Source organism: Schistocerca americana, chromosome 4 (assembly GCF_021461395.2).
Source record: "Schistocerca americana isolate TAMUIC-IGC-003095 chromosome 4, iqSchAmer2.1, whole genome shotgun sequence".
Classification (NCBI taxonomy): Eukaryota; Metazoa; Arthropoda; class Insecta; order Orthoptera; family Acrididae; genus Schistocerca; species Schistocerca americana.
Genome location: NC_060122.1, coordinates 281,598,151 through 281,625,668, shown reverse-complemented (window position 1 = coordinate 281,625,668; position 27,518 = coordinate 281,598,151). Strand labels below are relative to the sequence as shown.

General features: G+C 37.4%; 1 protein-coding gene across 1 annotated transcript in view; it reads left to right on the top strand.

The window, feature by feature from the left end:
• Positions 1-27,518, top strand: part of LOC124613409 (dynein axonemal heavy chain 7-like) — a 755,469-nt gene that overhangs the window by 255,397 nt on the left and 472,554 nt on the right. The window contains exons 12-13 of the mRNA XM_047142112.1: positions 2,262-2,425; positions 15,447-15,637. Coding sequence (XP_046998068.1) covers positions 2,262-2,425; positions 15,447-15,637 — 355 coding nt within the window. The remainder of the gene's footprint in view (positions 1-2,261; positions 2,426-15,446; positions 15,638-27,518) is intronic.

The window sequence follows — 27,518 nt, the reverse complement described above, 5'->3', positions numbered from 1 at the left end:
CTAATTAGGAATAGTCAAAACAAATTAGAAAATAAATTGCATACATAAAGCTAAGCACAAATTTAGATCTGGTGTCACATTCTTTAAAACTGAGGGCCAACCTTTCTCTTTTATGAAAATGCAGATTATACTCAGATAAGTTAATGTTAATTAGTCAAAACTGAACAAATTAATTTTAAGAAGGCAGATGGAAAAACAAGAGAGGAAGTGAAAAATATCCTAGCTTGGTTCGTCACAATTGCCTATCCCATGCTTCTGCCATTATGAACAACTCAAGCGTAATAAGACTTCATGGAACTCGCCAAGGCACAAAAAACAGATCAAAAATTTTTAACTGTCTCAACAATCCAGAGGCAACAAGTGAGCCAAAGTTAGTAGACAAATCAGGTTCCAGCGTCAAGCTTTATTAAGATTTCTCAATCAGAAAAACAAGACAGTTCTTACCTTCACAGTTTCATAATCTGCTTGTGACAAATTACACAATTTAAGTCATCCTGGTGTAAGGGCAATAGTTCACTTCATTTTGCACCAATCTGTGTGGCCTGGAGTGCAAAAAGACTGCCGAGAATGGGCATGTACTTGCATAAAATGTCAACAAAGCAAGATACATCATCGCATTTATGTGCCAATTGGAAATTGGACATCGTAGGCCCAGAGCCCCTTCTTCCAATGGACAGAGATACATTCTAACAATCATTTATTGCCTGACATACTGGCCCGAGGCAGCTCTGATAGACAATATAACAAAAGAAACTATAGCTTCCGTGTTTACTTCAGCCTGGATTGCTCACTTTGGCTGCCCATTACATGTGACGACAGATTGAGGCTGCCAGTTTGAGTCTGAACTATTCTCTCAATTAACCAAGTCCTGCAGCACAGTGCACCACTGGACTACTAGTTACCATCCACCCAGCAATGGTTTAGTTGAGCCCTAGCGTTGCACAGTCAAGGTAGTGATCATGTTCCATTGATCAGACTGGACTACTGCATTACGGATGATTTTGCTGGGTCTCCAGATGGTGTACTAACATGACTTAGAAGCTTCACCCGCAGCACCAGTGTACAGCAAAACACTGTACCTTCCTGAAGAATTTACCAAAGCACCAGTGCCACAGACACTAGTTAGGATCACAGTGACTTTAGAGATAAGCTCAGGGAACACGTCGCTCGACTTTGCCCTCCACAAGTTTTGATATGTGGCATTCCTGCTACCTATGTTCATCGTGATTTAGTGTCCTGCAGTCTCATCATGCTCTGAACAGAAAGCATCAGACCTGCCCTATAACTGCCATACACTGGGCTGCACAAGGTGCTGAAATAAGGAGCACACTTCTTTGAAATACTGCTAAATGGAAAACTGTCTACAGTGTCAATTGATAGAGTGAAACCAACCAGCTTGCATTTCACATGAGGATCCTGCTTACAACCATCCATGACCACAACTTCCTGCTCAATCACTGGCACCTCCTACTTCTGTCGCATAACTGCCCCCAGCTGTTGTAGAATCGCCTCTGATGATCACAGAACTGCCTCCTGCTGACGCAGTACCACCATCATCTCGCACATCGAGATGCGGACAGCATGTGCACCTCCATTTTGCATTACCTGGACAGTGTTCCACTTCTGCCAAGGGGGCTACTGTAGTGAAAAAAGCTCACTTTCCATCAGTGCAGTGAAGTGTTGCATGTGTTGTGCATGAGTGTGGTTTTGTTTACATCCCGACTGTCAGTGGGATTTCTGTGCCAGCCACGAAGGGTGCTGCAATCAGCACTGAATATTTCACAACCATCATGGAGTGCATATACTGTGTTGAGAAATATAGTTATGTTGTTATTTTCTAGTCATTTACTATTTTTGGTAGTTATGCTGAGTAAAGTAACATTCTTCTCAGAGATATATTTATCTATGTACAGTTGTGTACTTTTCTGATCTGTGTTCACTAATTCTTGCATGCCACCTCATTCCTCTGGTGCATACAAATAAAGTTTTGTTCTGCTATGTTCCAGTGATAATTTCTTGTGCCTTCAGGATATTAACAAATTCGTTATCACTAAAAGACTGTATTGAGTTGTTAATACTGTACTACACTGATGAGAATAAGCTTTCCATCACATGCACATGTTAAATAAATCAAAAGCTATGTCTTGGATTGTTAAATGTTACAGTGCCATGACCGATGAAAACTGTTTTTTATTTTATATGAAACATTGCATACTGATCATAAATTTCCAATTTGTTTTATAGAATTAGTTTCCTTTCAGGTCTGCACTAGAACATCTCATCCACCTGTGCCGGATTATGGTTACTCCATGCAGTAACTGTCTTCTTATTGGAGTTGGAGGCACATCTCGTCAGACCTTAGTACGTCTTGGTGCTGTCATAGTTGGAAATATTTGTTTTCAACCAACCATCTCGAAAGAATATGGTAAGTATTGTGAGCATATAAATGTTTGTAAAAAAAATTTTAAAGGGTATCAGAGAACCTGTCAAGGGACTGTGTGTAGGGATGGGGGTGTAGGGGGGGGGGGGGGGAGGGGCTGGAATGGGGTGTGGTAGCAGGGGAGGAGGGTAACAAACCAAAATAAATATTTATAAAAGTTGGGACATGTCGAAAGAATAATGAGAATGATATACGCTCATAACCACAACATTACGTGCAAATGATTATAAATTTCAATAAAAATGTGTTTACATGCAGTAGTTTCCATATTGTTCTGTGTACTGTTGCATGGCAACTATCAGCTAAAAAGTACTGAGAAGGGTAAGCAGCATGTATCATAATCAGTTAACTGTAAATTATGTAATTTATATTTTTCACTTTTTCTAATCAATGTAGTAGTGTAAAAAATAATGTGTGGAAATCTTGACTTGCAGGTGATGAAGGGCAATTACTAAATTTAACCGCAAAGGTTTTATTTGTTTGTTATAGATCTGGTGCCATATGTGTATCTGTGTAATGTAAATGAGGGTGATTGGTGTACACAGAATGGAATATCATGTTTATGATCAAGTACCGTGTCACTAAATACTTACATACTTACTTACTTTGGAGGGGTTTGTGATTTTACCTGAGACACTGGCAAGCTGTCTGGTGATCAAGAACTGTACTCCCTTGCTTTCTAATTTTCAGTGACTAAGACTGTTGATGATGGTATTTTAGACAGTTGCCTCTGGAGTGAACACTACTACACTGACTTGCATTAGTTACTTTGGCCAAAAATCCAAATAACTTGTAAACCTGCTGTCAAGAACAAAATATGGCAAATATTTGCGATGTATTATTTATTAGTTAATGCTTGAAGTTTTCCCAGTGTAATGAGCATTCCATGATATTTTTGGGAGTGCATCCAGATGTCACAATATCTAATCACGATATGTTGGCCTACAACTATTCAGCCACTTCCAGTGCCATGTTGACCAGCAATTTCCTGTGTAAAACACTCACCTGAAGATGGTTAAGTGGTTGTCAACCAAAATAATATGACAAGATATCAAGGTCATTTGTTTGCAATCTCAAAATCTCATGGTAGTGATCTACAACCATAGAGTAAGTTTCCGGAAAGAACTTTCACTCTGCAGTGGCATGTGTGCTGATTAGAATCTTCCTGGTAGATTAACAATGTGTACCCTACCAGGAGTCGAACCAGGGACCTCTGTCTTTCAACGACGAGTGCTCTGTTGACTGAGACATCCAGGGAGAATGAGAATTGCTTCTTAGTAAATGTGTGACATGGTGAAGTAGATCATTATTTGATTGGGCCTGTTGTGATAGTGGGTCACCTTATAGGAACCTGTTATCTACAGTTTCTTGAAAATGATACAATACTTCACAGTTATTGGAAGAGGTTCCTTTGGCTGCAAGGGGAGGTATGTTCTTCCACTATCTCTGGCATTGTTTCAGTCTGTAATATGCAGCTGCAAATGTTTTGCACTAAAATCAGAAAATGAATTCCATGTATAAGCTCGGCCTTTGATGTGTTGATTACAACATTCTTTTAATTTAAATGCCATGAAACAATTGATACATATAATGTTTTGCTTCATTTTTCCTATCTTTTCCTTTGCTGTATTGAAAGACCTAATTTTTGTAAGCATACATTTAATAGCCATCCTTGTTCCTGTGCCTGTCAACTCTGATCCACTTATTCTTCTTTATTTATAGAAGTTTTACCTAGCACAGCACATACACTGAGCCTTGAATTATATTTCAGAAGTATATGGTAATTGTTTGCCTGACTAAGACTCAAATACAGATAATGGCCTTCCAGAGCAAAATTCTTAGTGAGTGCTTCATGGACTCCCTGACAATTTTATCTTGCCATTGGCTTTTAATTATCCTTTTCAAATTCCTCAGAGTTTCTCACTAGAGTTTGTGGAAGTAGCAACTTCTAGAGGGTGAGTTTGATAGAAGGTGAACTGTTGCTGCCAACTCTGATCTACTTATTCTTCTTTACGAGGTCTGTTAAGAAAATTCCAGAACTTTGCTTACAAAATTCGTCTGTACTTTATCTTTCACTTATTGTGCACAGTCTCCATTGAAATACTCTCTTCCACAATTGATACACTGCTCCCAACACCGTTTCCATTTCCGCAAGGTGCCTTGGTACACGTCTTACTCTATCGCATGATGTGCCGTCCGCAAATTTTCTTTTATCTTGTCAACCATTGGAAATCTTTGTCCTTTCAACAGGATTTTCAACTTTGTAAATAAAAAGAAAGGTCCTCAGGGGCCAGGGGTGGAGAGAATGGAGGATGAGGCAGCACAGTGATTTCTTTTTTTGCACAATAGTCATGCACCAACAAGGATGAATTTGCAGATGTGTTATCATGATGTCTCGCCATATTTCAGACTGCTTTCACATCATAACACATCCTGATAGTTCCATTGATTAACGGTTTGTCCCTGTGGAACAGATTAATGAACTAATCCTTTGAAGTTAAAGAAAACTATCAGCATAGCTTTGACAATTGACCTGACCTGACTTGCTTTTTTAGGTCTTGGAGAACCTTTCCTGACTCATTGTGAAGATTGAACCTCGGTCTCAACATCATGTTATCACCAGTTATGATTCTCTTAAGGAACATCTTGTTCTCATTTGCATGATCCAAAATCTCTTCACAGATTGTGAGGTGAAGGTCTTTATGGTCTTCATTCACGAGTCATGGTACAAACTTGATGGCAATACAATGTATTCCAAGATTCTGTGTTAAGACTTCAGGACATGATCCAACTGAAATGTTACATTCTTCTGGAATCTCTCAGGCAGGCAGTCTTCAATTGGCGTGCACAGTTTTGTTGACGCTCCTGAAATGAGAGCCATCAGTAGGTGCCGAAGGGTATTCTGAAGAAGCGTCATCTTTAACTCCCACCTGGCCGTTTTTACCATGTGAACCATTCGTAATACCAAGAATAGCTTAAGCACTCATTGCCATAGGCTTTCTGCATCATTTGGTGTGTCTCTGAAAAATTTAATGCAGACACGTTGCTCCTCTAACACTGCCATCTCGAAATTCAAAAACTGAGTAACACAATGTTCTGCTCAATACAGCACTGAACAATAACTAACAAGCATCCAACGATAAAACTTCCAGCGGTTACACATTAAACACAGACATGTGCAGGGATTTACACTGTATTTGGCTCCAACATGTGAATGGTGCAAAATTACGGATGTTCAGGAATTTTTTGAACAGACCTCATATTTATAGAAGTGTTACCTAAGCACAGCACATGCCCCAAGCCCATACATTAAATTTCGAAGGCATGTGGTAATTGTTTGTCTGACTAAAACTCAAATACAGATAATTGGCTTTCAGAGCAGATTTCTTATTGAGCGCGCCACATGTGTGTGCTTCATGGACTCCCCTACAATTTTGAGTTGTCATCGGCTTTTACTTATCCTTTCCAAAATCCTCTCAATTTCTCACTGGATTTTATGGAACTAGCAACTATGAGAGTGTGAGTTTAATAGGGGGTGAATCTGATGCTGGCACATGGCCAAATCATCCCAAACAGCACTAAGAGACTAGAGTGCTTGATGACTACACCCAATGGACAGACATTATCTACAGTGTCATATGCTCCTGCTTCATGAGACACTGAAGAGAGGTTATGGATTTAATTCTGAATGGTGGCATAGAGTATGTTGATTAGTAATTGTACACTGTCACCTGCTCTCCATTTCATGCAAAACGTTGGTGAGAAAAAAAGAGAAATAATAATAATAAGTATAGCATAAGGATTTTAAACAGCTAACCACAATCAAATACAACCATATAAACATGGATTTATAATTTTACCCTCAGAAGTGAGTGTGTTTTTTTTTTAATTCATTCACGCCTCACACTCAGTAAATCCAGTCTTAGGCGAGCACTCTCTGGAGTACAAGTAGCGAAAAAGGTACATTATCACAAAGATGAACTTCTTCTGTTGAGTACAATAATCCTTCAAGCTGGTAGTTTTTGTGTTGGCACCTAAACTAGTGGCAATAGTTCATGAAGCTGGCACATACTGGAATCCAGAATTTTATTTAAATTGCTCTAGTGCAGGAATTATAAGTCAAACATTAAAGCAATTGTTAACAATTGTTCATTATTATTTTTGAAGCATACACAGCCACATAAAATATGCTTTCAGAGTGGTATATTTTAAAGAAACCTACACCACATTCACTTCCTGAGAGTTTCTAACAGTTCTATTATGAGTCCCACCCTGAAATTTATTTGAGAGTGTCCCTTTGTCTTTTCACTGGCTTGATAAATGATAAATACATTGTCCACTGAAATATTCAGTAAGCTTCTAATATTTTCACATATAACTTTATACTTGTTTTTTCTTGCCAGAAAGACATTTGCTTTTTGCTGATCTATTTGCAAGATTCTGATTTCCTCATTGCCACGAGATGATCTTATTGGTGTGTGAGTGCAGATATCTGTAAACTTGTCCATTAAATTTTGGGTCTGAAATCACATAAACCATCTTTTTACTGTCAACATTTTAGTCATATGCCTTTCAGACATCTTCAGAGTGAGCCAACAGACTAAACCTCACTCATTCCATCCTTTTAAATCTGTGTAACATGCAACTGTGTATGCAGCCACAGATACACAAACACCAGATAAGTTGATTGACTGTAAAGAAGTGTACATAAACTGAATCTGTTGCTATATGGTCAATCCATGCTGAGGTGTCTGTGTATCAATATGAGCTGGACTACAATGTTATCTTTGCAAGTTTATTAGAGTAAGTACCAGCTTTCATTGTCTGTCCAAGCCAGAAATGCTGCCTCCATTAATTACGTTCTTCACCAAACAAATTTCAGCTGCTTCTTTCGTGACCAAGTAACATAATGGTGGAGACAGAACTAGAATTTCAACATTTTCGTTCCACATAGAATGATGGTTGTTGCTTTAGTGCTGTGCCACAACTATTTATTGGCTTCAAAGAGCAGGGTCTACCTATTGTTGCCTGCATCTTTTATAGACTGTGGTTCATCTGCCAGATGTGAAAATGCCACACTCACAGGCCTCTTTTAACCCTAACCTTTTGGAGTATCAGCTCAATTTTCACAGAACCCAAAAGTCCTGCTGTCTTCAGAGAAGGGTGATAAATCACATTAACTTTGTGCTTGGTGAGGGCCCAACTTATTGTTGATGCCAGGCTTCCTGCATATGGCAGGAAGACATGGATTTAAATCTATCTATGGATTTAAATCTATCTATTCTTCCTCATTCCTTATGCCCATCTTATGTTTTATTCATAGTGCCTTATACACCTGTTGTGGAAGATGACCATTTGCTTAAAAACTCCCTTTAAAAGTTCAATTTCATCCTGACTGCTGCTTGCTTCAGCAGCACCATGTGTTCTGTGAACCAAAGTGATGAGAACATTTGTCATGTTGGAAGAATGAAATGAAATGATTGTATGAAATTGTTGGCCGGAAAGTCCCATTTGGGTTTGGCTGCCACGTGCAAGTCTTATTTAAGTCAGCGCCACATTGGGCAACTTGCAGCCAATGATGAGGATGAAATGATGATGAGGACAACACAACACCCAGTCCATGAGTGGGGAAAATCTCCAACCCGGCCAGGAATCGAACCCAGGCCCAGTGCATGGGAGGCAAGCACGTTACCACCCAGCTAAGCAGGTGGACATTTTGGAAGAATAAAAGCAGCTAATTGCAAGTAGATATAAGCCGTTATGAGTCAGCTTCTGATGAACTGCATGTCCCAAGGTGCAACAATCTTTGCAACTAACTAAAACTTCCAAAAATGGAAGTCAACCCTTCTTTTCAGTTTCTGTTGTGCACTGAATTTTCTGTGGTAGAACTTAGATGGTTTAAAAATTCTTGTATTTATCATCACCATGCATCACATTACAGAAGTTGCATCATATCTCCTAACTGCTGTGGGTTTCAAGCCAGCAAATTCCAGCACCTTTTGTACAAAGTCCTCCACAAATAAATTGGTCCTGAAGGGTGAAAAAGGAGTGCCCGTGGTGACACTGTCAGCCTGTTACAGCCCAATAAATTGGCTGACAGAGTTTTCCATCACAAGTGGTCACTATATGTGTTATAAAAATGTCAAAAATCATCATTTTAGGGTGTTATTAAAAAAAGTTAGAGTATGTTGTGTGTTTGCTGTGTTGAAGTAGTTTAAGATACAAAGATATGAAATTTCATTGTTTTGGGGCTTATGTGCAGTTTATGTGAAATTTGGGAAAGAAACTTGAATCTGCATTATGAGAAGTCAGACTAAAAAGTTGTAACTGTTCTAGTGTAATTATAGTCAGAATCTGTTATGAAATAGCATGAAAACATATATAGTTTAGTAAGCAATAAATGATGACGTGAAATGAACGTAACTGTTGTCTCATTGTGGGAGAAAGTTTCAGCTGTGGAGGATAGTTCTCAGACAAAAGGAATCAACAAATGATTAAAATGATTAAAAATGAAGGTTATATTAAGATCAGTTGCTATGAATATTGTTTCTTCATTCATAGTATGTGCTGTGTTGTTGTGGGTGAGGTATATTAATTATATGCAGAGCACATTTCCATTAGGCTTAATATAATGATCTTTATGATTCTGTGGAGTTATGTAGAGGCTATGGACAAGTAGTTTGTGAGGTTTATGGTTTTGTGATGAGGCTTACAAAGTGTATTGGAGATATAAAGATGAAGTTTTGTGATGTACAGTACTCTGTGGCATTTATGTTAATTATGATAATGTTAGGATGAAGTTGTGTTAGGGGATCACAGATATTCTGGTTTTATAATGTAAATGGAAAGAGTTGAAGGGGAAAGAAGACAAATGAAGGAAAAGGACTGGAGAGGTTTAGGGAAAGGAGTACAGTTCAGAAAAGACACCCAGAACCTCCAGTCAGGGGAGACTTCCGGACGAGTGTGTTATAATAATAAAAAAAATTTAAAGGATAATACAATTGCATTATTAGAAATGTTCTGCTTGCACAAATTTAGGCTATTTGGACTTCCTCTCTTAACATTTCAATTGTAGATGCAGGCAGCCAACTTCAAGGACACCATTGTATGTCAAAAAAAATGAAGAAAATCCTCCTTACTTGGCTCTACTTCACATCAATAAAAATACTTAATACTGTTGTTGTGTCTTCTATTATTCTTACACATGTATAATACATAACAAAACCAAGTACACCACATAAAAGTACATCAAATTTCCTACAAGATTCATGTGTTAAACATTTAATTTTCTCATAAGGGGGGAGGGAACAAAGCAAAAGTTATGGAAAATGACTTCTGCAACCTACAGTCAAGTGACCCATCCCTACCTGTCTATCTTTCATTGGCAGTATTATTACAATCTATTATGCTTAAAAGAGGTTTTGCGTGAACCAATAATAAAGCATATTTGATTAAAGCATTAGCAAACTATATTTACAACATACTAAGTACATGAGACTGAATGGAAAGATAAATACACACATCAAAAAAATTTCTGCATCACCCTAGTTCCCAGAACTCCTAAAAATAGACGTTGACTCTGGATATTGTATCATAGGCCCTTTCACTGTTCAGAGATGTCACTAGACTCTCCCAAAGATGTAAACAACCATGTATGAGCAGCACGTTTTAGATGGAGGCGGTCTGACAGCAGATCAGTTCCAGTCATTCCACCAGGAAGGAGGTACACAGCTCGTGTCGTTTGTACTTCCACCATGCCAAGACGGTCACCATGGTTCAATTGTGTCTGCATTGTTACTTTGTGCCAGGAAGGGCTCTCAACATGAGAAGAGTCCAGGCACCTTGGAGTTAACTAAAGCGATGTTATTCAGACATGGAGGAGATATAAAGAGACAGGAACTGTCAATTATATGCCTTGCACAGGCCGCCCAAGGGCTATTACTGCAGTGGATAACTGCTAACCACAGATTATGTCTTGGCAGAACCCTGACAGCAATGCCACCATCTTGAATAATGCTTTTTGTACACACACAGGACATCGTGTTACAACTCAAGCTGTGCACAATAGGCTGCATGATGCACAACTTCAGTCCCACCGTCCATGGTGAGCTTTTTCTGTGCAACCGCAACACCATGCAGCACAGTATAGATGGGCCCAATAATATGCTGATGGACTGCTCAGAATTGGCATCACGTTCTCTTCACCAGTGAGTGTCTCATATGCCTTCAACCAGACAATTGTCAGGGACGTGTATGGAGGCAATCTGGTCAGGCTGAACACCTTAGACACACTGTCCAGCGAGTACAGCAAGGTGGAGATTCCCTATTGTTTTGGGTTGGCATTATGTGGGGCTGATGTACACAACTGGTGGTTATGGAAGGTTCCGTAATGGCTGTACGATACATGAATGCCATCTTCCGACCGATAGTGCAGCCATATCGTCAATATGTTGGCGAGGCATTCATCTTGATGAATAACAATTCATGCTCACATTGTGCACATCTTGTGAATGACTTCCTTCAGGATAATGACGTCACTCGACTAGAGTGGCCAGCATGTTCTCCAGACATGAACCCTATCGTAAATGGCTGGGATAGATTGAAAAGGGCTATTGAAAGATGACGTGACCTACCAATCACTCTGAGGGATCTACAACAAATTACCATTGAGGAGTGGGACAATCTGGACCAACAGTGCCTTGATGAACTTGTGGATAGTATGCCACAATGAATAGAGGCATACATCAATGCAAGAGGATGTTCTGTTGGGTATTAGAGGTACCAGTGTGTACAGCATTCTGGATCCCCACTTCTGAAGGTCTCACTGTATGGTGGTAGAACATCAATGTGTGGTTTTCATGAGCAATAAAAATGGCGGAAATTATGTTTATGCTGATCTCTATTCCAATTTTCTGTACAGGTTCTGGAGCTCTCGGAACTGAGGTGATGCAAAACTTTCTTTGATGTGTGTATGAAATCTGTATGTAATAATGTACATGTGTCATGATATGTATGAATGTCAATTCCAGGATTGGTTCATCACTTTGAGTAGGTTCTCCATCTGGAAAAGAAAAAGCATTTTGTGATAAAATGTGGATACAGAAGACAGATAAATTGTGAAGTGAACTATTGATGTATGAAGAAATACCTGTACTGATGTCATGAACACAGTCCCTTCATTCATCTCCGTTTGGCTGTTGGTGGGCCAGCCAGTGTTTCTTGGGCACTAGAAGATCCACGCAAAGGGTCTTAGCAGTGGAAAGTCCAGAAAGAATGTCAGGGTTTGTGGAAGGACCAGGGTGAAGTTTTTACTGATCTTCAACTGAAAAAACTGTGACTCCATGTTTAACATTACTTTAGAGAAAACTTGATTAGAGAAGATGCATAATACAGTAAAACATTGCATTATCCTCTGATGCTCCTGTTGCTTCAAACAGGGTTATTGCAAGGGGGTCATCTTCATCTTCTGTATCAAAACTGTTGTAGATGTTGGAGCAGGACCTTTCACATTGCTGGTACAGTTCCTTGCAGAACAGTTGTGATCATCTACTCCCACACTGCCATTGGCAACCTATCTTGCATTTGCAGGACGGAAGATGAGAAAGCCTTTCAGGAGGTGTGTGGTATTAGTGTAGGAGACAACCCTTTTTTGTCAACTTCCACTTCCACCATGAGGCTCTTAATTGAAGTAGTATGGTATATGTGATTGATGGGGACCTTCCTTTTTTTCTTTCTTTCTTTCTTTTTTTCTTTCTTTCTTTTTTTCATTTTTTCCCCACAGATTCATGTGGTCAAGTGGGCATATCTTCATACAATATTTGTGAGTCATCTACCCATTATGTACAAAGTAAGTACAATCAAACTGCAACAACTGGTGTTCAATGCCCAAGCAACATTGCCTGGGTCACCGGCAGCCAAACTGAGACAAAAGAAGAAACTGCAATCGTTATATCAGCACAGGTATTTCTTCCTGCATTGCTAGCCCACTGTACAATTTATCTGTCTTTTGTATCCTTCTATCATGAAAAGCCTTTTCTTCTTTTCTACATGGTGAACCTACTGAAAGTGATGACCCAATCTCGGAATCAACATAACACTCATTTCATGACACATGTACATTACTACTTACAGATTTCATATTTAGCTTTCTTTTCAGTGTTTGGTACCTAATCTCTTGTAATTTTAATTTGGTGATGTTTCCATCAAACATGCTTTCCCCCAATTCATTCAAATGTCTTTTAATGCTTTTAGTCTCAACAACATAAGAAAACTAATTTTAAAATTTTTCACTAAATTGGCCTTACCATCATAGTAAGCACTTTGGAACCACTGGAACTCACAGTTTTCAAGCACCCATCATTGCATGAGATATATTTCAAAGCAATTTCACACGCTTTCTGGACACAATCTCACACCTTCAAGCTTCAATCAAGTCGTGATACCTAAAACAAATTGTAATTCTAAATAACAAGCAAAAATCAGCCAAAAATTTAATAAATTTATACAAGGGTACATACTGTTCCAGGACTTTCATTTTGAAACCATTCATAACAGCAGTAGTTACAACTCAAGTCTACATTTCAATTACTTGAGATACGCTTACTCTGAATGTCAGTGATCTCTTTAATATGATCACTATATATATAAGAAAACCTCATGTCAATCTCTTACAGTCATTTAGCAAGGCCTCCATGCTGACTGATATTTTGAATGCCGTAAGTGACTGCTTCACATTCACAGAAGTACCTTAGATTACCACTAGATGTCTCCATGTTTTGTAACAGCATCAGTGGTTTCATGCAAAAGGCACTGGTACTTAAAAAATTAATGACCAATGGTATTCAAAGGGTTAAGCATAGTACACTGAATGAATAGCACTGATAAGAGATAGGCAAGTGAGAAGGTTTTTGTTTGACTGCAGGATGCTTAAGGTATGTTTCATAATTTTCACTTTTCTCCCTCCTCCCTTATGAGGAAATTAAATGTTACAGGCGTTTCTTGCAGGAAATTTAATGTATTTCATGTGTTGTGGGCTTTTTGTAGATAACATGTATATTTCTGAAGTTGTAAGGGGTGAGAGTAGGCATTTTTGACATTTCTGCAGAAGGGCCAAAATATCACTAACTTCAGCATGCTCTAGAGCTGATACTGCAAGTCAGAACAATCCTGACTCACGTATTTTTTAGGAAACTCTGTCTAATTTTGTATAGATTAATCATCTATGAAAAACACATAGATTTTGATATATAAGAGAAAAATTGAAAAAAGTGCAAAAAATCAAGATTTTTGTGTTCTTTGTTGTGAAGTCAACTTTGTACAAGGCAGCAAACATGTAATTAGGATTCACCACCCCAGAAAACATGTAGAACTGTTGACAAATAAGCTTCCGCAGTTTTCTTATGGGAACACTAACTGACTGGAGTAATTTTCAAGTGAAACAGGAAAGGAAATGGCTAATGGAAATGGAAATGGAAGGAAATGGCTAATAGTAATATTTGATACCCCCACCTTGCATCATATGGTGGCTTGAGGCTTGTGTATGTAGATGCAGATGTAGATGTAGATTTATATGTAGTGATTATGAAGTCACATTTCTGTCCTTGAGTATACACTTGTGTTCTTGTCCTCTGAGATTATTACAATCATTAGTTATATATGATCACAGAGATCAGTTGAAACTGCCACTTTCAGTCTGATAAACCATGTCTTAAATGCAGTGGACAACCACAGAAATATCTCAGGTTTATTCTTGGACCTAACAAAAGCTTTTTATGTGATTGATCATTCTATACTCCTGAAGAAACTTGAATGGTATGGTGTAAGAGGTGTACCAAATCAATGGATTAAACTGTTTGCAGATGACACTAGTCTATTGATTGAAAGGAATAAAGAAGAAAATCTTACTGCAGCTGCAAAAGATATTACAAAAGGAGTGTCTGAATGGCTTACCAGAAACAGGCTAATAGTTAATCCCCAAAAAATGGTACTAATTAATTTCCACACTGATAAAAATAAAAATCCGGCACAACCTGTAATATGTATAGATAACCAAATGTTAGTGCTGTCAATGAAACTAAATTTCTTGGGATTCATATCCTGGAAAATCTTAAATGGAGCACTCATATCACAGCCCTAAATCCAAAATTAGCAAAAATGAGCGATGTAGTAAGAATTCTCTGCAACACTACTAGTGCAAAAACAGTTATGGCTGTATACGTTGCTCGTGTACATTCAATACTGAAGTACGGCATCATTTTCTGGGGAAATGTACATCAGGCCATAACAGTTTCACAGGAAACAAAAGGCAATTATAAGAATAACAAAACAAGTGAGCAGCAGAAAATCATGCAAACCTTTCTTTAAAGATCTAAAGATCCGACCCCTTCCCTGCATTTATAAACTGGAAGTAGTCACGCATGTCAAGAAAAGCATACTGAGAAAAGAAAACCTTTTTCCTCAAAACAAAAGTGTCCATGATTACAGTACCAGGTCAGACAGTGACATACGTGTTAATCATTGTAACACCACATTATGCCAAAAAGGTGTATATCATGCAGGAACAAAACTTTACAACAGATTACCAAGACATATAAAATCTCTTCCTGAACTACAAAGCTTTAAAAAGTTTGTGACATCCTACCATCTGAAGACTGCTACTATTCAATCTCACAGTATCTTATGCAAGAAGAAATGTAATTTGTATCTTTAATTGTAGAAATAAGCTATAAATATACAGTATTTCAAAAATTTGTAATTGTTAACTGTATATATCCAATTTGTCATAAATGTATGTTTGACATTTGAGAAACCAATAGCTAAAAAGGTTTTCTGTCCAATATCCTGTGTACAATATATGTACTGAAAAAGAGATTTATATGGACAAATAAATAAATAAAAAACATGCATTATTTGTTCAATGTCTTAAGAATTCTAACCAGTTTAACTGAACTACTACTTTTGCTTATAATGGTAGTTTGAACTAATATATATCAACTCTAAAATACAGGCCTTGAAGAGTGGAGATCTGACTTGAAATACTGTTTGGTTGAAAGTGGTGGACACAATAAAGAAGTAACCCTTATGTTCAGTGATTATCAGATAAAATATGAAGACTTTCTAGAAGACTTAAACTGTCTTGTCAGCACAGGAGAAGTTCCCAATATGTTTACAAGAATTGAAAAACAAGAGATTTTAGATGTAAGTACAGTTGAAAGTAAATTCAAATGTATTCTAAGACTGTAACATCGTTGTAACAGTTTTAGCATTTTGCATTTGGCTGTTAATGAGATTTATTGTGTAAGTAGAAAGCATACAGTGAAATGGTACAACTATTTCATTCCCAAGGTGGCTTTGTCCCCACGTAGCAGTGCCATTAACATTCACCTAAATGTACTCATTTCAGTTTTAGTACATTTTCTAGTCTTTTCACTAGTACTTCCAATTTAACCTCATAGATCCTCCTGATATTGAAGTGCATATTGTATTTTTTTCCACATCTTCTGTCTGTTTATTCTTCCTCAAAAATCATAAACTGACCTTATGACTATTTGAGCAAGCATACATACTCGCAAGATGTTTACAAATTAGTTTACATCTTTCTGAAAAGTTCTGTATTGTGTGAAATTTTAGTAACAAGTGAACTCTGATAGCAGATTTTTTTAACTGTAATGAGTGAATAAATGACTATTAACATGGGAAGATATAGCACCTGTTCAATCGTCATGCTGTAATATGTTCAAGCAAGTTGGTATAATGACTACAACATCTCAGTACATATGCACCTTGAACTGATTTTTCATAAATAACTCCACTGTATATGAAACAAGTTAACACTGCTATCTCCACTCTGAGCTGAGGCATTTGATAGTCATACAAAAGAGGATAAAAGATGCTTGTGAAGTAACAGAATGAGACAGCACATAACAAGGAGCGTGGTACAATGATGTTGTAGTAACTGATACTAACTTCTCGTAACAATATTGGTTGACAGAATTATTGAAAGTGAGGCACCTGGATTTAAATAATAATGAAACATAGTAAAATTATGACAAAATGTAGTTTTTATTTGAGAATATCTGTAATAAATGTCAAAACTTGTTTTTACAAAACTTGTAACAGAAATCTGATTATAATTATGGTACAGATATATGTAACAGTCTCTAACATTTTGACGAAATGAGGAGCGGTGCGAAACTGGATTGCATTCACAATTCAAACCTCTCTTTCATCAGTTGACTTACATGACAGATATTACCGATCCTCTTCTCTGGATAATCAGCTACATTGCTCTCCCAAAAACTTCTTCTCAGAAGGCAATTGCTGGATATAGGAATTTAAAAGACTCTGCTTTTGAAATAATTGGGTACTCGTAGAAAACTTTCAGTTCAATGATGGTATATTTTCACTTCAACAGGAAACCATTTTACCATTTCTTGCTTAAACATGTAAACTCTGTTAAGCCAACTGAGTCATCAAACATTAGACTATATTGATATACATTTATATCATGGTTGGTTTAATAACCACATCTAGTGTGTCCCATACATGAAGTAAGTAAAAGTCTCTATTCAATACATGCTTCATCTGTCTCTTTAATAATTATCACAGTACCATAAACCACAGAATGTTACACAAACACTCCTTGTCCTTTTAATACAGCTTCCAAGGCATGATTGGCAAACACCTGTCAGTGCCGCTCGTCTGACTCACCCCCTGTCCTCCCATGACAAACATCAATCCTGCACACAGAGACATGTGTTGAACAGTAAGTAGGCTCTCTTGCACTTATCTTTAAAACACCATGTGTTCAAGGCGGCAGAAGGTCGAGTGGTTCCAGAATTTATGTGGAAATTCTCAAATCATTACATATCACCCCCCTTAGATGGAACTTGCGATATTTCGTATGTAATCATTATGTACATTAATATCGTACCTAGTAACAATCCACATTTTAAAAGCAATTATTTACTACATAAGTTTATATAAACAATGTTTTTTTAATAAATCCTTGTACTTCATAGAGCAGGCTTCGGATTTTTGTCTTTCCACTGATTCTTTACTCTACTTTGTTTTTTAGAATGTAAGCGACTACTTACAATATCATTCTGCATTACTCTTACTTATGAATGGTGAGGACTCTCTCTTTCAGCTCCAATCGTAAATTCCAGGTGTCATGGACACTTAAATATTTCATTTATTATTCTAATTGTTTGTACTTTTTTTTCACAGTACTGACTAGTATCATTATTAATTGCCGTCTGCAATCTGGAGTGACTCTGGGAAAAATGAATGTGTTCTTTCCGACATTCATGAAACCTAATAATGCTAGCAGTATAAGGAATCCAAACTTACCAATATAATTCCTACCAAATGTATGACTTCTGTCATGGTACTATCCTTTTCCCTTTAGGAACAGCACCTATACCTTACATATGGGTTGACCCTATGAGTGCACTTCCTTCTTCCATTTTGGCAGGTATGCCCCTTTTAATTCCTATTCTCCTATGGTACAGGTCAATCCCCTTCTTGGTGCCCCTGTCCGCACAGTATAGGTCATCCTTTCTTAGGGTTGCCTATCTGCCTTTTATATCCAATAAATGCTGTTTCCCTCAATTATATTCATATCATCAATTTGAACCCAACAATTATGTTTGTTATTGTCACTGTTGCATTTCAAAATCTTTTCTGTCATCTTACTTCCTCTTTTTGTTTGTGCAAGTAGTTTAAGTTACATCATCTTTGTTTTTAGATATATTTTTCCCACGTGGAATGTTTCCCTCTATTATATCCATATCATCAATTTGAACCCAACAATTACGTTTGTTATTGTCACTGTTGCATTTCAAAATCTTTTCTGTCATCTTACGACAATGTGTGCATCCTTTCCTGATGTACACATTCCTTTCCCCCTACAATGCTTGACAGGTCTCCTCTTTTTGATGTGTAACTTCATTGTTTGTGTACTCATATTTCTTCATGTGTATGTGTAAGTGTGTTTGTGTAGCCTGATTCTTCAGCCTACTTATATGAAATAAGTTGTAGGTTATTGGAAACTGAGAAAATTAGGAAAGACTTCTGCAATAGAAGTAGTTGAATATGAAAAGAGGGAAAGATAGATAGGTACGCAAATGAGAAGTAAGAAAAGAAAAAGTAGAAGTGGATGCCAAGATCAAAGAAGTAGAAGAAGATAGTCCCAAAGACAGGAAACCCTTCCCACCCCCCTTCCCTAGGATCCCTACCTCACCGGTACTTGAGTGAGAAGCCGGAAGAGGTATGGTGTTAATTGTCTCCTACAGAATGGACATTCTCATCTTCACCCTTGAGGTCCCCGAAGAAAAATCTTAGCAATCTCTATGGAATGGCAAATGGTGAAGAACCAGTCACACTTGTTTGTGAGGGTTCTTTGAAAGGTGTGATGTGTATTTAGTGTTAGTCATGCTTGTACCTACAGTACCCACCCCTTTGAAAATCGATACAAACCCTCTCATCTATTGTACATTACATCTCATAAAAGGTAAAAAATATTCTGTATCAAGTATCAAATTATGTATTATATTATCATCATTATTTAATTATTTGCACAGTATTATATCTGGCGTTAACTTAATATCCTTTTCTGTTTATCAAAATTAATATTCCTCAAAAAGCATAAATTTTAACTTTTACTTGAACATATTACCTTCAGTATGAAACTAGTAATCTCATGAATTCTGAAATTATTTTAAAAGTTGTGTGCTAGCTATGGTTCTCCCTATCTACCCAGAACGCATGACAAAATAAGGGTTTACCACACAGCTTTCGTGAAATTCGTTGTTAGAGTCCTTATAACAACAGCTCATATCGATAGAACATACTCCATTAAAAATGACATTGATTCCATTAGACCTCTACAAACCAGTTTGCAAGACAAACTGGAGAAGAGATTACCTTCAAAGAATAGCTTAGGCAAAAATAAGACTTAACTATATGTGGAGGGCGGGGGAGACTGGCTGGCTAGACAAAAATAAGACCTAACTATACGGAGAGTGGAAGAGACTGGCTGGCAAGGCAGATTTAGTCTATCTTACCTCAGGGCTAATATGCACACCCATTCCCATCTCATGTTGCCGCCTACCTAGTCAAAACAAGTTGGGATAACACGAGACATGCAGGGGCACCCCAGGAATAACCGAGGATGATGCTATAAAATTTCCTAGCGGGCACAACTCTCTACTCTCTAACACTGAAGATGACTTAATGCAAATACTTAGCAGGCACAATCCTCTAACAATTGAGGATGACTCAGTCACTTACCAGGAGCAGGGTGACTTAATCACAGTTCCTCACTGGTATGTTTCTCTATTAAACTGTAATAGAAGGATAATAGGATAGTGTAAGAAGTAGGGGGAATTTGGTGCAGGGAAATTTTATGACAAAAGAAATACCAAAAACTACTAGGGATCCAATGGTTGTCACTCCACCCGGTAGCACAGAACGTTAACGTCCCTGGGAGATATTCAACTTTATGTCCTTAACATTGTATTTTCCTTTTTCTGATCCTGTTCTACATCTACATCTACATCCATACTCCACAAGTCACCTGACGGTGTGTGGCGGAGGGTACCTTGAGTACCTCTATCAGTTCTCGCTCCTATTCCAGTCTCGTATTGTTCGTGGAAAGAAGGATTGTCAGTATGCCTCTGTGTGGGCTCTAACCTCTCTGATTTTATCCTCATCGTCTCTTCGCGAGATATACGTAGGAGGCAGCAATATAATGCTTGACTCCTCGGTGAAGGTATGTTCTCAAAACTTCAACAAAAGCCCGTACTGAGCTACTGAGCATCTCTCCTGCAGAGTCTTCCACTGGAGTTTTACTATCATCTCCGTAATGCTTTCATGATTGCTGCTCTCCGTTGGATCTTCTCTATATCTTCTATCAACCCCATCTTGTATGGAGCCCACACTGGTGAGCAGTATTCAAGCAGTGGGCGAACAAGTGTACTGTAACCTACTTTCTTTGTTTTCGGATTGCATTTCCTTAGGATTCTTCCAATGAATCTCAGTCTGGCATCTGCTTTACTGACGATCAACTTTATATGATCATTCCATTTTAAATCACTCCTAATGCATACTCCCAGATAATTTATGGAATTAACTGCTTAATTTTATAGGCTTGATGTTTTAGGATCTACTAAAAATAAGGCTTTGGGATGTATTACTGCTTGTACTCAGTAAGGTCTTTCATACTTTTGGAAAAATTTATGTATCTCCTTCTTCAGGGGAGAGTTCTGAAGATGATGTTTAATGAGAACTAGGTCATCGACCTTGTACTGAGGCTCAATAGCCTTCTCCTTATGTTTACTCACTCATTGTTGTGCCTTGTCAACTAGATTTTTAGAGACTATTTCCTGTTTAAGTTGGTAATCGTCAGTAGGCTGTTCAGGCCAAATGAAACATTTAATTAGAGGTTCTCCTACAAAGTGTTTGCCTATTACTTCTTAAAGTGTCAATCCCATCGATAAATATAGTAATTCATTCAAAATAAGTTCAAAGTCTTTGATCTTCGTGGCCCATGACGTATGTTGTTCGTGGCAGAAGATGAGGCATAATTTCTCAATCTCCTTCATTACTCGTCCACATGGATTCAAAGATGGGTTATAGTTGGATATTAATACCTGACAGATATCTTCCCATGCTAGAAATTTTTTTAAATTCGTTACTGACAAATTGTGGCCCATTGACTGTAAGAAATTGTCTTGGTTTGCCTACCTCAAGAATCACAGTTGGTGTGTTTGCTTTCTTAACAGGACACAATTTAATCTACTTTGACCAACACACTTATGAGGACAAAAATGTACAATACTCCTCCCTTTCCTTTTTGAATTGGCCCAAAGAAATCTGATGCTGTAAGATCGTGTAATGCCTTAGGAATGACTGGATACATTTTGTATTTAACGTGAGTGTTACTCTCTTTTACCTTCTGACAAATTTCACAAGTCCTAATTAAATATGCTACCTTATGTCCTAGCTTCTTAAAGTAATATAACTTATTAATATGAGCTATACATTTCTTTATGTTGATGTGTCCATATCTGGTATGAACATACCACACAATCTCATCCTCACTTCAGGATGCATAAACGCCAACGTTGTGATGTTATACTGTCTATCCAAAACAAATTATTCCCTATAACCTTCCATTTCCCTGCTTGATTAGGAGGTAAAGGCTTCCTAATACTCATAGCAAATATTTCCATAAAGTAGGGATCTTAATGGATGTTTTCATTTATCTTTGTGCCATCTCTTGTAACCTGGTGTGTGAATATTCTACTGTCATAAAATTAACTGCAAAAATTATGCCGGGTCCTTCCATACATTTTAATTCGTCCATGCCCACAGGTAACATAGACAAAGTGTCAGGTACAATATTCTCAGAACCTTTTACGTACTGTATCTTAATGTTATATTTCTGTAGGAATAAAATCCATCGCATTAATCTACTATGCAACAACCGACTATTCATTAAAAAGGATAGTGTTTGATGATCTGTGTGTACATGAACTGGAATTTTTGAGTACTCCATACTATTGCCAATAGTTCTTTTTCAGGGTAGTTTAATTCATGTTTATTAAGACTATGGCCAGCAAAACTAATGATCTGTGATTTACATTATCTATGCACCACTCTCCTTGGAATAGTTCTCCTGTGATCCCATTATCAGATGTGTCAGCTGCAATCTTAAATGATTTGCCCATACTCGGATGATACAATTGGGTGCTTCTACCAGTGCTCTCTTTACATTTTCAAATGCCTCATTTGCCTCTAGGTAGCAAACCCACAGTACTCCCTTTCTTAACAAATGTAAAATTCTTGGGTCGTTCAGTTCTTTACTTCATATACATCATCTATAATATCTGGCCATCCCAATAAATCCCTTCATCTGTCTTATGTTTTTAGGAGGTGGACACTCCTTAATAGCTTTTATGGATTCTGGATCAGGTCTAATCCCCTGCACTCCTACAATATGCCCCAGAAACCTAAGTTCTTGCCTCACAAAGTGCATTTAAGACAACTTCACTGTAATACCCCTTTCTTTAAATTTTTTCAGGGTTTTACCCAAGGTTGTACAATGTTCTTCCCAGGTAGCAGAGATTATAAGGATTTTCCTCCTAACACCTCGTCCAGTTCATGTATAGACACGGATACCGAGATGTTTAGTCCAAACGGTAACACATTGAAATGATATGATTTTCAATCAAACAGAAATGCTGTATACTTCTTTGAATCAGGATGTAATCTAGTTTGCCAATATCCAGCAGTCAGGCCCATCATGCTAAAAAGACTTGCTTTCTCAAATTTGGACAACAATTCATGTTAATTGGTCTGTCTCATTCCGTCTGTCTATGCTTATTCAATGTACACGCATCTAGTACTAATTGCACACCTCCTGTAGCCTTTTTTACTACTACTAGAGGGTTATTCAGGACACTCATACTACATTCTATTATTTTATTGTCAATCATTTTATCTATTTCCTCCTTAACTGCTTCTTTCAAGCTTACCGGTATTGGATATGACTTACAGAAAAATGGAGTATTATCTTTGATTTCAGATTAACATATATAGTCAATAATACTACCCAGATGATGGGAAAATACCATTTCATACTCCAATAGAATTTTAGATAACTCTAATTTTTGGTCATTGTTTAATATTGGAGATTGGTTTACTTTGTTTTGTACATCAGCGTGGTGTGATATGTGACTTATGTTATTGATCACTGGTGACAATCTTGCTGTAGCAGTTAATCTCCGACACTGACTCTCAGTTGTTTGTTTACCAATACAGTTATGTGTCACAAAAGATACCCAATATCTTATGTCCCCCTTTTCAACACATAGAATATTTTCCTGAATGTTTAAAATGGCTTTATATTCTAACAGCCAATCTAACCCAAATAAGATATCCCTGTTAATATTTTCTACTAGTAAAAGAGTCTGATGAAATGAGATATCCCCAATGTTGCACTTTACTTGGGTTTCATGTTTTACTTTTCATTCCGGTTATACCGACTATGTACACTCCAGTTACTGGCAACAGCGGTAAGTGTTGTTTAGTCTGTAATTTGTTAAATAATGCTCTAGAAATCAGTGACACCTCACTACCAGAATCTATAAATATGTTAACTTCAACATTCTCCACTATTCCTACTATTATTGGTTGTGGATTATTGTTAGTCAAGTTTGTTTCTTCTAGTAACAACCATTCTTTTGTTGGTATCTTATGCATGAAATTAACATACTACTATATTACTACAACCTGGACCCCAACCCTGGATCCAAATCGCATTGTGTTTTCCTCATTATTGGTAATCACTGGTTGGTTACCAAAGCGGGGTATTACATTACCATTTTGTACTCTATTACTGTTCGGTGCAAATTCTTGTGAAGTAACTGGACCTATGTTCGAAGGTGGATGGATCTTCAGATAATTTTCATTATCATTATTCCAGTTACATTGGTGTACTCTAAGTTAGCCTCATGTCTTTTAAAATTACTATTACTATTATTACTACCTCTTGTGTAATTCTGATTTTCACTTTGATGTACATTCTCATTGTGATCTTTGTTTAAGGCCTCAATTGCATCCACAAAGGACAATAATTCTTCTACAGTTTTCCACCCACTACATATTATATCTTTCCTACCATAGATGGGTAAGGGTCTTATTAAAATTCGGACCAACCCTTCTTCCTCCATGGGCTTATCTAAGTACTTCACTCCTGTTAAATGCCAGTCAAAATACTTTCTCATCGTACCCCAGATACTGTTGTAATACTATGGGTTCCACAAATTGGAAATTAGTTTTTCTTGGGCACTCACTGACCACTCCTTAAACTTCTTCTGGAAGTCTGCCCAAGACGAAAAGTTTTTGATGTTTACCGTTCCCCACTCTGAGGCTTCTCCTAAAAGATACCCCACCGCAAATTCAATCTTTTTTTAATCTTCCCAAGTCTTGGGCAAGGCTTGATTAAACCTTTTCAAAAAGTGAGTAGGGTGTACTTCCCTATCCGGCTGAAACTTAGGAAACTGCCTAGATAATCCTGAATTTGATCCCCACTGTAAATCTGTCATTACTTCACTAGTTAACACTACATTAGGAAAATTCATCCTATTTTCCACTTTGTCCTCTATAAGTTTGAATTATTTTCATAGTTTGTCTACATTTCTCTTAGTGTTACTAAGATCAGAAGATAAAATCGGAGACACATTGTCAGAGGTTACTCTTTTGGCAACTTTTCTGTCTATCATCTCTTCTACCTATTCCTCCAGATTACTGATATTTATTATGTCAGAAGTGGCTAAATTCTCTTTAAAATTTCTTTCCACATTATCAACTCGAGAGTTAATGCCATCAATTTGTGATTTGACTATAGGAATTAGTTTGTCCTGCTTCTCAACACTTTCCTTTAAAGTGTGTAATCTTTGTTTTGCAGCATCAAATGTAACATTACATAAACTCTGAAATGATCCTAATTTTTCACTAAAGTCGGACTCTACACTATGACACTTATCTTCAACATTGAATTCTAACTTCTTCACTAAATCTTGGAATTGGTTATTCTGTGTCTGATTAACGTCAGTGAACAGCTGATTGACGTGACTACTTAAAGAACTAGTTAATTCACCTTTCAAATCTATTTCAACATTTTCCACTTTAGTGGTTAAAATGTCAAATTCACTCTTCAAATTTCCCATGCCTTCACATAACTGGCTAAATTCCTTATTTTGTTCATCTAATTGTGCACTTAATAATCCTAAAGTTTTATTCTGAACATCCAATTTATTATTTGCTTGAGTATTCACTGTGTCTATTTCTCTACTTAAATTAGCACTCCCTGCATCGAGCTTTTCACTTAGAGTTAATGAATCTGCTTTCTGGTCATCCAACTTAACAATCAACTGAGTATTTACTGAATCTAACTCAAGACTTTGAGCATTTAAAACTGTACTCTGTGCTTCTAAATTTTTACTTAAAGTAGTAATTTGGGCATTTTGGACTTTGATTAAATTTACTACTTCAGACCAGTCTGGCACTTCCCTACTCACTTTAATAGCTGTGGTTGGTTCTGAAGTTTCTCCTAATTGCTGTTCTTGATCCATAACTTTACGTGTTTTAGACTTTGCGAGGATTAAAAAAAAAATTCTACTCTACTTATAATGACTACAATATTACAGTCTGTTTCAACAGTTCCCTCCACTTTATACAAACAATAATTGTTTTACGCTCACCCGGCGTAGAGTTCTAGCTGCGTTGGTTAGTGGATGTGTATTCAGTGCCAGTGAACAGCACTGTTGCTGGGATCGTTGAATGTTGGTTTCAGTGTCTGAGTCAGCAAGTGGATGTGTAGTCTGCACCGGTGAGCAGCATTGACACCGGCGTCATTGGATGTAAGGCTGGTTACAGTGTCGGCATCAGTTGCGATGTATGTGATAGCTGTGTACTCTCCACACCGAATCTTCTTAGTCAAAGTATTCTTGGTGTAACTCTTCTTAGTCTAAAATGTTGAGGTCTACTCTCCATTCCTTTGACATTATTACTTTCTTAGGTCTTTTACTGTGTTGCATCCACAACTTTCATCCATTTGGTTCCATGGTCTCAATCCAATTACTCAAAACAGTTTTCTTATCTTGTTATGTCTGGTTGCTATGGCAACCCAAAATATCTTCCTCCCATTTCCGTCTTAAACTTCCCATTTTCTTCAATTCCTGTTACTTAGGTCACCACATTCTAATGTTTTGATGACACGAGGAGTGGTGCAAAATGGGATTGCATTCACAATTCACACCCCTCTCTCATCAGTTGACTTATGTAACGGGTCTAGCCGATCCTCTTCTCTGGATAATCAGCTACATCGATCTCCCAAAAGCTTCTTCTCCGAAGGCTATTGCTGGTTATAGGAATTTAAAAGACTGTACTTTTGAAATAATTGGGTACTCATAGAAAACTTTCAGTTCAATGATTGTATATTTTCACTTAAACAGGAAACCATTTTACCATTTCTTGTATAAACACTTAAACTCTTAATTATTAACATGTCTTGAATCTAGTGAGTCCCAAACGTGAAGTAAGTGAAAGTCTCTATTCAATTCATGTTCATCTGTCTCTTTAACAATTATCACAGTACCATAAACCATGGAATATTACACAAACACTCCTTGTCCTTTTAATACAGCTTCCAAGGCATGAGCGGCAAACACTTGACGGTGCCACTCATCTGATGCAGCTCCTGTCCTATGACAAACGTCAATCCTGTACACAGAGACATGTGTTGCACAGTAAATAGGCACTCTCACACTTATCTTTAAAACATCGCATGTTCAAGGTGGCAGATGGTTGAGCGGTTCCAGAATTTACGTGGAAATTCTTGAATCACTACAAGTCCTGGATTCATGTATGCATCAAAATAAAACCAGGATTTAGAAAGCACATTTCAGAATCAATCACTGTTGTCAAATAGATATTTTATGAATATTGGTAATTATAACTGTATTACTTCTGCTTGTTATTTATTCTGAAAAGATTGTAACAAATTGTAAATCCAAATTCTGTAACTTGTGCATTTATTCACAGGCTTTACAACTTTTAACGATCAGCTTTGTTCCATCTTTGTCATAAATAATTCATCTATAGCAACTAAAGTACACCTTGTATTGAGCTGAACTAGGGACTGCACTGTGCCTTCACATAGAATTTCACCACTACCAATGTGGGGACCATTATCGAAGCTGACTCCTGGCATATTATCATCAACTATCTGATGTTGCTTATGAGAGACTTGTCAGTATCATCACTGGATTTCCAGCTACTGGATTCCAATACAGTGCAGTGACACACAGCATCAAGCTCAAGCAGGTGGCAGAAAGCAAATGCAATGAGACCCTCAAAAATTTTCCAACCACAACATGATCACCATGTGCCTTGGGAGAGGAATCTCTCAATACTGTGGATTATACTCATATGAAAATGACTGATAGCCCATCAGTTTCATGCCATCCTAGGTGTTTATTTCCTGGTCATCTTGCTACAAAGCAGAATG